At 38.2% G+C, this 12,294-nt stretch overlaps 1 protein-coding gene across 2 annotated transcripts in view; it reads left to right on the top strand.

The window, feature by feature from the left end:
* CTNNA3 (catenin alpha 3) overlaps nucleotides 1-12,294 on the top strand; it is a 958,387-nt gene that overhangs the window by 512,912 nt on the left and 433,181 nt on the right. For both annotated transcript variants that reach the window (XM_039481066.1, XM_039481067.1), the window contains one exon: nucleotides 9,998-10,078. In XM_039481066.1, the coding sequence (XP_039337000.1) occupies nucleotides 9,998-10,078 (81 nt within the window). The remainder of the gene's footprint in view (nucleotides 1-9,997; nucleotides 10,079-12,294) is intronic.

Raw genomic sequence — 12,294 nt, forward strand, 5'->3', positions numbered from 1 at the left:
TAGTGCACTGGATGAGGTACACCCCATTTTGTGATTGGCATGTATAGGACTCAGGGATCTTGAAAGGTGTGTTGTGGGGAGTGTTGATCATTGTAGCAGTAGAGATAGGCCTGCAGGTTTTGCATCTGTTCTGGCAGAGTCTGGTGTTGCTTTGAGTTGGTGTCTCCTGGTCTATGTGGACTTTGCTTCTGATGATGAGGTTGGACAGGTTGGGGGATTGTTGAAAGCCAGAAGAGGGGGTTCAGAAATATTTCATTCAGGATTGGGTCCCATTGAGTATGGGTTGTAGTTGTTTGATGATACCCCATATGGGTTCCAGTGTGGGGTGGCAAGTGACAACTAGGGGTATGTGGTTGGAGTGGGTTTTATTTCTGTATTGAAGCAGGTTCTCCTGGAGTATTTGGGTGGCCTGTTCTATGATGCAATCCATTTCTCTGGAGTGTCCTTATTTGGTAAAGGCAGTTTTGATTGTGTTAAGGTATATATCCTGGACCTTCTCCTCTGAGGTATATTCTAAGGTATCTGAATGTCTGGCTGTAGATAACAGATTTCTTGGTGTGTCTGGGGTGGTTACTGGATCTCTGAAGATAGGTGTGGTGATCCAGGGCTTTCTTTATATGGTTGTCTGTGGGTTTCCATTATTGAAGCTGATCTTGGTGTCCAGGAAGTTGATGCTAGCGTGGGAGTGTTCCAGACAGAGTTTAGTGGACAGGTGCTGGTTGTTGAAGTTGTGGTGGAAATCTGAGGGAGTTGAATTAATCTGTTCAGAGGATGAAGATAAAATTGATGTATCTCAGGTATATCATTAGTTTTGTGGTATATTTGTCCAACAATTCTTCTTTAAGGTGGCCCATCAAGAGTTTAACATATTGTGTAGCCATTCTAGTACCCAGGACTGATTGCATGGTTTGGACAAAGTATTTGTTGAATGTAAAATTGTTATGGTGAGGATGAAATGGATGTGTTTGGGGTGGATATCTGAGGGTTGTCCATTATCTTGCAAATATTTGAGGCAACCCATAGGACTATGGGTGGATATGGACTCTGACCCTGATCCAGCAAAGCATTTCAAGTCCTATCAGAATAGCAGCTTTCACATGGGCAAACCATAGAACCTGAGTTGATGAATCTGTTGTCCATCCCTATTACACCAAATATTTCATTATATAGAAAGGTTAAAAACTACAACAGGCAAGCTCTGGCTGCCCATGTCAAAGTATATGTTTCTTTGTCGAGGCACTGCAGTTTATCAGCATCTTTGCTTTTGTGCATTATTTTCAACCAACAGTGCTCCCATGAACCAAATATGAAAGTAAATCCATCTTTTTTTTTTAGTCTTTATACAACAAATGTATGTATGGAACTTTCCCAATTATCTTCGTAATTATCAGAACATGGAAAATCTCTTTAAAGTTAGTGACCTTGTGTAAAATTTTACACTAGTGGCAGTTGTTTTCTCACACTTCTTTTATAATTCGGTATGAAAACTGTAACTTTTTTACAAGTTCTACCTTTGGATAAAGGTTTAGCAAGGAATAAATGATAATAGATCTTTCTTTCAAGCTAAATTGTAAGAAAGGACATGAAGTATTTTTTTAGCTATTTTTACAAGGACTGATGTCAGTTTTACTGTGTTTCTTGGTTCTTGCTCAGTGAATGAGCTGTATCCGTGGAGGTCCTATGGTTGGTGAAAATGATATTGTCAGTTTGATTACTTCCTTGAACTAAAGTCAATCATTTAACTATAGTTTGTACATCTAATAACATATCACAGGTAATATTTTGATTGGTGTTCACATTTTTGCTTGAGAATTTTTAAAGTAGTTTTCTTTCCATAGAGAACTGATCTAATGAAATATAGCTTATATTTGCAGTGGGGTTTGTTTGCTTTAGTTTTGTCTTTTGAAACTATAAACAAAGCAAAAGACATTTATCATATAGTCATACTGTAGTTGGTAGGGAGGGAAAATTTTCACTCCAGTCATTTGCTCATAAAGTCTCTCACAAGCTCTGCAATTAATGTTCAGTATCAGTACAGTCCCAGAAAAATCAAACTTATGTTCAATACTAGCCTCAACCTTTAAAAAAATGGAATGTAGGTCTCCATGCCATGTTCAGAGAAAGCTTTGGGTACAACGTGACCCTGATTTAGCAAGGTGTTTAAGCACATCCCTAATCTTAAGCATGTGAATACTCTCATTAAAATTAGGACTGTTTTTAAGTACTTCAACTTCACTGAATTAAGGTCTGTATGCATTCTGGATGAATTGAAGTCAGGAAAAATAGGGTTGTCTTGCTTTCACATGGAATGCCACCTCTTGTTCAGGCCATCTATGGAATCTATTCCTGGTTGCTTGTGCATCTGACATGGTACTGACAGCGAGCAGAAGCACAGGACTTGCCTGTCCTTTGATGGAGGGAGTCAGAGGAAATGCTCCGAGAAGTTCCTCTTAGTTTTCCTTTTTCTAGCCCATTTCAGGAGTTTTCGGGTGGGGAGGGGGAAAGTAGGCCCCGAATACTGCATTAAACTAAGAGATTTATGGGGGTTGAACACTATAGTGATCTGCCTCTCCCTTAACCAAAGGACATTGCAAGATCAATACACTAAAGCCTTGTCTACATTGGCAGCAATGCATAGGATATGTGTAGCTCCCTACAGTGCAGAAAGGCTCTCTAGCAGCTCCCTGTGGTGTGGAAAGGCTCCAGCAGCGGGGAGCTGCCAGAACCTTTCCCTTCTGCCGCCCTTCCTTCCCAGCAGTGGGGAAAGGTTCTGGCAGCAGAGAGGCAGTGGGACATTGCACTGTTAAAAGTAGCAGTGTAGCTGTGGAAAGTACTGCTTGGGTGTGTAGAGCCATGCAGGGTATATACCCTAATGTTTTGGCATGTCTTTACTCACCTAAGAAGTGCTCACTATCTACACTGCTATTTACACCTGTGCTACAGGGGTGTGCAGTGTGCGTACCCTACATGGTACCCTAAGTGCAGACAAAGCTTAGGTTAACAAATGTTAGGCTAACATGGAAACATTGGACTGAGCAAAGATGACCCTGAACCAAAACCCCATTTCTGAACATCCTCAAACATCAGGATTGTCCTAAATATGAACCCAGATCTGAAGTTTGTAAGTGACCGTTATCTTTACAATGGGTTGAACTAAAACTAATTCTGACTACCTCTGGTATTTGAAATCTGGATCCTAATCCAAATGTTGTATCTTGAGGCCATGTCAGATGGAGAGGGTGGAATTTCACAGACAGGTTATTGCTATACTAATGTATGGAATACATTTGTTTAGGAATCAATTAGGCAAAATCCAAAATATTTTGATCTTGTATTTAAAGTGCATAGCCTCCAGTTCTACCAATCAGAACTCCCATGTTATGAACCAAATTGAGTTTGCTCCCTTGTCCTCTGCAGGCTATTAACCAAATCATTTCTGATAATGTCTTATCTAACTTGTTCTTGAATATGTGAGGTTAATTGTGAAAAAGATTGGTTGTATATTTGTGAACATATATATTTCTCAGTGAACATGAACCATTTTCAGTTGTATTTGAAATAGACAATGTATTCTGTATCAGTATGTTGGAAAACTGAACATCACTGCACAACTAATCCCTCTCATTCCATATGATTTGGCCAGTAGAGCTATTTCATTTATTATAGGTCCATTAGAGAGAGCACTTCTCAACTCTCTGCTGCGACTGAATTCCTGATCATGGCTTAAAGGGGCATTGTTCATTGATTAGCATGGTGAATACTAATTACAGCCATGTGCACTGTTATATCATCTGTGGATAATTGTATCCTTACGATAGTTATCAGATATCTGTTAACCTCAACACTTGAAAAGGCTATATCATTTCTTTTCTAAAACAACTCTAGCTAAATCTTCTTTTTAAATCTCCTAAATTGCAAAACACATCAGTGCTCAGAAGAAAGGCAGAAGGCAGATTACTGTGACTGTTGTGTAAGAAGTGGTAGAAATATCAGCAAACTAAATTTAAAAGCCTCATCTCAATAAATAGTTTGATTAGTTTAAATTCTCTTTAACTTAATGCAGTATTAATCTTGTAGAATTGCTATCATTAACATTGTTTATATTACAGTTATAATAATGTAGAAAAACAACATAGAAATACCTTAATAATCACCCTCCACTCATGGTACCTTCTTGGCATTTAGCCACTGAAGAATCCACAGGAGTTCTGTGCTTGGGTCTTTCCAGATTTTATATCAAATATATATTTTACTACAATTGAGTACAGAAGGAACTTTTATGCTTATTCAAGGCTAAATCCTCAGCAGGTATAAACTGTCAACCTCAATGATTTCAGTGGAGTTATATGCCAGTTTACATCAACTGAGGATCTGGCCTTTATTGTGAATTATAATATTATAGGTGGGGCTGGTAGCATCACTTATTATTAAGGTTGACCTACACTTCCCATTAGAAGCCCCAGTTTCAGATGCCACAAATGTTGCCAAACTAACCATTTAGGCAGATTTTTTTTTTTAATGTTTGGTGTCTGCTTCAACCTGAATTTTTTGTGAAAAATTTCAGTCAAAATGTTTCAGACATTTCTGAGAATGAGGCTAGGGGAAAATATGTTGTTTTGCCCATGTTAAAAAAAAATCTGGTGATCTTCTCTTTGATAAGCTCAAATGCCCCATGCCTTGGTGCCAACCTACTATTGCTATCGGTTGTTCCATTAGGAGAGAATATTAATTCTGTGCAACCTTAATTCAGCCTCCTTGTTGTTATACATTATGACACAGCCTTTAATTGCATGCTTACATATTATGTTTTCCACAGGAATCCTTTCTCATTCAGTGCACAGGATGAACCTACCCTTGGGATGAATCAGGATTGGGTAGTAAAAGAGGCTATTGTCTCTAGGACTGCTGCCTCATTTGTTGCAGAAGTTGGAAGGTGTTCAGGGAATGAGCCAGGGGATTGCAGGGAGAGAAAAGATGCTACTCTAGAGAATTGGACACCATCCCTGCTTCTGCCACATAGTTCTTATATGATACTAAGTCAAGATGCTTAAATACATTTTTTTATGGATGGGAAAACTGGTAAAACCTATTTTTTGCCATAGAATGTCCATTTTCTGTCCCCGGCTTCTGCATGAGCAGTAACATTGTGACGACAGACATAACCACTCATCACTCCTTCCCCTCTAGTTCCTTTGTATTAGGGGGAGTAACTTGTCCTGGTTGTCATGACAACAGCTGCCTTTGATAACTGATTTACCTCAGACACCTGGTACATTATTACAAAGAAGGGTCCCTGGAGGGACTGTAGGGAAAGCAGGCTGGCTTTGGCTAGGTGCCTGCTGTGTTCCTCTGACTTTGTACTGTGGTAACTTGCACCATTTCTTTTTTAACGGTAGTTGTTACTTTTCTTTTTTTTTAAAGGGTTACATGAAAATTCCAGCTCATTTTCAATGATATTTGTTTATTTGCTTCTTACAAAGTTGGGCTGTGGCTTTTGTGAATATTTAGCTTTTCAAAAAAGCAAGGAATATAGCTGAGTCGCTACTCAATTTTCTGTTACACAGTTTCAGAAAAGTAGTTTCCAGTTTGCAGTAAAACTAGAGTTTCATTAAACATGTTTTGTTTGACTACAGTATAATTTAAATATTTTCAATACATTGGTCAACATGGCATCGAGTGGTGAAATATGGAGCTTCACAAAGATAACAGTGGCAATAAAATATACTTTGAAGACAACATTGGTCTGTAAACAGCACTATAACAGGGTGTACCAGGCATTTGCTGCCCCCATCAGAGACCACACTGCCTTGTTGCACCTTCCCCCCAGGAAGATATCCCGTGAGAAGGAAAGAACAGCAAGTTCAGACTTTAAGTATTGCCTAGTGAGGCCTCCTGTGATCAGCTGCAGGCAGAACCAGCAAGAACTGGCCCTCCAGCACCTATAAAGGCTGGAAGCAGACAGAGACCAGCAGGCCAAATAGAAATGGCTAGCTGCTTCTATTGGGGGCCAATTCTGAGTGAAGCCAGGATAGGGAATGAAGACTTTCATTGAACTAATCAAGTTATCTGGCCTGGTCAGGGGCCTAATCTTGAAAATATTTGCTTTCAATCTCTGTAGAGAACTATTGCTTATATTAAGGACTTTAATGCCCAGTGACTACTTTGAGTTCAGTGTGAATTTGTTATTTTGTAAACCTCTGGTGAACCTGCTCCATGTAGTATCAGGCTCAGGTGAGCTCTTGCCAAACACGTAAGGGAAAAACATTCTGCCTATTTAAAAAAAAAAAAAAAAAAGGGAAATTCACCAGCAAAAAGTTCATTTAACGTTAGTTAAGGCTGCTCTCATCAGTAAACTAAGACACACACAATTAGGAAATACAAAGTTAAGTATTAAAAAGGACTTCAGTAATGCAGTGGAGAGTATGCTTATAAGATTTGTTGCTGACAGCAAACTGGGAGGGATTGCAAGCACTTTAGAGGACAGGATTAGAATTCAAAAGGAAGAATTGTTCAGAAATCAATAAGATGAAATCAAGAAAGACATATACTTAGGAATGAAAAATCAAATGCACAAATGCATAATGGGGAATAACTGGCTAGGTAGCAGTACTGCAGAAAAGGAACTGGGAGATATAGTGGGTCACAGATTTAATATAAGTCAATAACATGAGTCAGTTGCAGAAAAGGCTAGTATTTTGGAATTTATTAACAGGAGTGTCATAGGTAAGACCCAAGAGATAATTGTTCCATTCTACTTAGTACTGGTGATATATCAGCTAGAGTACTGTGTCCAGTTTTAGGTAACAAATGTTAAGAAATGTTGACAAATTGGGAGAAGTTTAGAGGAGAACAAAAAAAAAGATTTAGAAAACATGATTTCTGAAGAAAGGTTACAAATTTAGGTTACAAATTTTGGGTATGTTTAGGTTTGAGAAAAGAAGAGTGAAGGGTGTACCTGATAAGTGTTCACTGTCCTCTTTATAACAGCTCTTAATATTTTTGATCAGTTGGTCTCCATGTCCACTGAAGGTAAGACAAGAAGTACTCAGCTCAATCTTTAGTAAGGGTCATTTAGGTTCGATATTAGAAAGTTTTTCCTAACTACAAGGATAGTTATGTACTTGAACAAGTTACCAAGGGAGATTGTGGAATTCCTGTCACTGGAGGGTTTTAACAACAGTTTAGACAAACACCTGTCAGGGATGGTCTAGGTATACTTGGTCTTGCATAGGTGTGAGGGAATGGACTAGATGACCTCTGGAGGTCTCTTCCTGCCCTACATTGTTATGATTCTGTGAAAAGTCTGTGAAGTCAAGTACTTCCAATTAAGAAAATGTCAGAATGAATATTGCCCATACAATGTTAGTTTGGAGCTCTTGTACACATGCATTATGATACAGCCTTTAATTAATTACATGATCCTTTTTTTTTTTTTAACATAAGACCTCTGGTTCATTTAGTGCCTAGGAAGCGCCTACTCTGGGGATGAATTGGGGTTGTTAAAGGGCAGTTATTGTACAAGGGCCCTTATATTTAAGGCTTTTCCTACATTCACCTTTGTGTCTCCCACATACTGTAATAGTATTAGCACCTAGTTTTCAAATACAGTGTAACGTGAGAAGTCACACTTTTAAATAAAGGATTTATCCTAGCAGTAATGGAATTTTCTTCTACTGCAGAAAGATGATCTATTAGTCTGAACATATCCATGCATGTTACCTAAATAAAGTTAATCAGAAGCTGCATTTTATAATTTGTTTAGCCGTGCAATAATCAAGGTGAAGAGTAATTTATGTAGAGTTATCTGTGCTTACCAGACATTGGCCATTGACAGTAAATTCACAAATAAAGGACTTTTTTTAGATTTAATATTTTTATGCCATCTCTTCGATGGAGAAGGATATTTAGCTGTAGCTGCCTCAGAGAACTCGGTGGTCATAGGGGCCAGTTTACATCATTACTCACCACCTCTGACATTACATCCTACTGGAAAAGTTCAGAAATCCCAATACTTGACATTGATTCTTTCTCCTTAGAAAAATCACCTCTCTATATAAATCTTTAAAGGATATGTTGATGTGCTATTTCACCTTTTAGCTGGCAAATGCATAGATATATGCTGAGCTAAATACCATCCAAAATGTTTTTATTGGTTCTTTTAAACTAGAAGTTAGGAAAGGATTAATTTTGCTGCCAGGGCTGATTGTGGCATTGCTAAATGCAGTACAGGAATCCTTATCTTCTTTGGTACCTACACAGGTATTGATATTAGCATCTAGTTACATTACTTTTATGGCATTGTAGCTACCTTTGATCATTCACTCTTTATGAAGATTATAGACTTTGATTGTGAGGCTGCTGCAATAGCTGGAAATAATGAAAAATGTCCAAGACAGCCCTAATATAGATTATTTATACTGGAAAAAGAAAAGAATTGTTCCTTTCAATCAGAGGAGAATGACAGTTATTTCAAGGCATTTGTAACATCCAGTGACAACATTTAAAGTAGTAGGACTTGATCCTAATAGGCTTCCCTAAACTTTCTTCCTCTCATTTCTGTTCTTTTGTACCAAACTGATTAAGCATTGTGCCTTTTTTTCTATTGGCAGATTTTCTTTTGTAATAGAAAATGTATCTATTTGTATGTATATACACTGTTGGACTATCATATATATACAGAGGTATATGTAGATTTATAATCAGGTTATAGAAATATAGAGAAACAAATTTCTTTTTAAGAAAGTTTAATGAAAACGCGTCATACCATTTTTTAGAGTGAGATAGAGCTTCAACTAGGTCCACATAAAATGGAGTTGATAACATGCTAACGGTATATTTCAAATACTATGGTTCAGAATCTCAGCTGGCGTACATTGGTGTAGCTCCACTGACAGCAGTCAGTCTGTCCCTGTATATTGAAATATTACACATATTGTAGGAAGTCTGTATTCATGATGATTTAAGTAATTGAGTAGAGAAAATACATGTGTGTCTTTCTTTTGGACTAGAGCAATACAACTTTGATTGGTAAACTATGTCAAATTGCTTTAGAGAAATAAATTTCATAAGACTACTTGCACCCTTACATACTGTATGTGTTGTCTTAAATATATAATATGACATAATTGTTAAACAAAATAAACTAGGAGTAAAATTATAGAGTAAGTATTGGCCAAGACAGTAAAAATATCAACTACTAATTTCAAATGTTAATAATAACCCAACCACTTCGGACTAGCAGAAATAGTTTGAAGGAAAAAAAATGAGAATACTGCTATACTAAAAGTGTGAAGCTGACACACACAGTACCCTCTAAGGTATCTCAAGGCTTTTTCTGTATCTTCTATGCTCCGATGATTTTTTCATTATGTGCTGTCAGATGAAAGGCGTTTCTAATTTTCACAGATTATATGAATTGAATTTGCAGTGCATATCTTTTACATTTAGCAACTCACCAGTGTAGTTCTATAGAATTATTAAAAATACTATAGATTATAGCAACTTAAAAGCAATCAAACTGTATCGTGTCTGGCCCTTTTAAACCACTTGCAAAGATAGAACAAAATGTTTACATAGGTGTGGTGATAATGAAGTGGACATGCATTGTGGTGCTTCTAATATCATTTGGAATGTATCCCAACATTGAAAAAGCAATAGTACAACAATGCAAAGTATAAAATATATGATATCTATGTAATCATTTTTCCACTTAATATAAGCAAAGTGTGTATTCATCATATTGAATGCACTTTGACATGTTAGCAGTTGATGCTTGAAAATGTAAGCTGGTGGTTTGCACACATGCAAACTCACCTCTATTCAGCAAAACACTTAAGCACATGTTTAAGTACCATTGACCTTAATTGGATTTACGCACGTTTAGTTATCTAAGTGCTTAAGTGCATTGCTGGATTGGGGACACAGAGAGAAATTGTTAAAATATGCTAAATAGTAATTGTATACATAACAATTTTGTTTTCTATAATGTTTGTTTCAGGCTGACAAGAAAGAAAAGAGTAATGCCCTGAATATTGCAATAGATAATATGTGCAAGAAGACAAGAAACCTTCGTAGACAGGTAAAGAACTTGGGACAAAAAGATGGGAAATCATATTTATCTAAATACTATTTTTCCTGCTTTTGATATCATTATAATTTTTTAAAAGAAGAGGAATTCTCATTCAGAGCATTTATAATGTTGTTACAAATATGTAACCCCCCAAAGGTCTAAGATTATGAATAAGGCCCCAGAAGTGGATCTGGGTGCATATATACATATAAAGTATGCATATAAATGCATAGAATCATAGAATTCAAGATCAGAAGGGACCATTATGATCATCTAGTCTGACCTCCTGCAAGATGCAGGCCACATAAGCCGATCCACCCACTCCTTTAGCAAGCGACCCCTGCCCCATGCTTCGGAGGAAAGCGAAAAACCTCCAGGGCCACTGCCAATCTACCCTGGAGGAAAATTCCTTCCCGACCCCAAATATGGCGGTCAGCTGAACCCTGAGCATGCGGGCAAGACTCTCCAGCCATACCCTCTGGAAAAAGGCTAACAATATCCTATCATTGACACATTGTACTATTTACCAGTGTGGCACTTAATTGACCTATTGACTAAGCCCGTTATCCTATCATACCATCTCCTCCATAAACTTATCTAGCTTAATCTTAAAGTCATGGAGGTCCTTCGCCCCCACTGTTTCCCTCGGTAGGCTGTTCCAGTATTGCACTCCCCTGATGGTTAGAAACCTTCGTCCAATTTCAAGCCTAAATTTCCTGACTGACAATTTATATCCGTTTGTCCTCGTGTCCACATTAGCACTGAGCTGAAATAATTCCTCTCCTTCCCTGGTATTTATCCCTCTGATATATTTAAAGAGTGCAATCATATCTCCTCTTATCCTTCTTTTGGTTAAGGAAAACAAACCGAGCTCCTCAAGTCTCCTTTCATACGACAGGCCTTCCATTCCTCGGATCATTCTAGTGGCCCTTCTTTGTACCCGTTCCAGTTTGAATTCATCCTTCTTAAACATGGGAGACCAAAACTGCACACAATACTCCAAATGAGGTCTCACCAACATCTTATATAACGGGACTAGCACCTCCTTATCCCTACTAGAAATACCTCGCCTAATGCATCCCAAGACCGCATTAGCTTTTTTAACGGCCACATCACATTGCCTACTCATAGTCATCCTACGATCAACCAGGACTCCTAGGTCCTTCTCCTCCTCCGTTACTTCCAACTGGTGCGTCCCCAGCTTATAACTAAAGTTCTTGTTAGTCATCCCTAAATGCATAACCTTACACTTCTCACTATTGAATTTCATCCTGTTACTAATACACCAGTTTACAAGGTCATCCAAATCTCCCTGGAGGATATCCCGATCCTTTTCCGAATTGGCAATACCTCCCAACTTGGTGTCATCCGCAAACTTTATCAGCCCACTCCTACTCTTGGTTCCCAGGTCAGCAATAAATAGATTGAATAAAATCGGACCCAAAACCGAACCTTGAGGAACTCCACTGGTAACCCCCCTCCAACCCGACAGTTCCCCCTTCAATACTACCCTCTGCAGTCTCCCCTTTAACCAGCTCCTTATCCACCTCTGGATTTTCATTTCGATCCCCATCTTTTCCAATTTAACCAGTAATTCCTCATGCGGTACTGTATCAAACGCCTTACTGAAATCCAGATATATTAGATCCACCGCATTTCCCTTGTCTAAAAAATCTCTTACTTTCTCAAAGAAGGAGATCAGGTTGGTTTGGCACGATCTACCTTTCGTAAATCCATGCTGTAATCTATCCCAGTTGCCATCGGCCTCATGCTCCGTAACCACTCTCTCCTTTAAAATTTTTTCCATGATTTTGCATACCACAGATGTTAAACTAACACGCCTGTAGTTACCCGGGTCACTTTTTTTCCCCTTCTTGAATAGAGGAACTACATTAGCTAATCTCCAGTCAAATGGTACAATCCCCGAATTTAGAGATTTATTAAAAATCATCGCTAACGGGCTAGCAATATCACTCGCCAATTCCCTTAATATTCTAGGATGAAGATTATCCGGGCCCCCCGATTTACTTCCGTTAAGCTGTTCAAGTTTGGCTTCTACCTCAGATACCGTAATGTCTACCCCCATATCTTCATTCCCATCAGTCCCTCTATCACGATTCCTTAGCCCTTCATTAGCCTCATTAAAGACCGAGGCAAAATATTCGTTCAGATATTGTGCCATTCCAAGATTATCCCTAATCTCCACTCCGTTTAAAGTTTTAAGC

This window comes from Mauremys reevesii, linkage group 7 (assembly GCF_016161935.1).
Source record: "Mauremys reevesii isolate NIE-2019 linkage group 7, ASM1616193v1, whole genome shotgun sequence".
NCBI lineage: Eukaryota > Metazoa > Chordata > Testudines > Geoemydidae > Mauremys > Mauremys reevesii.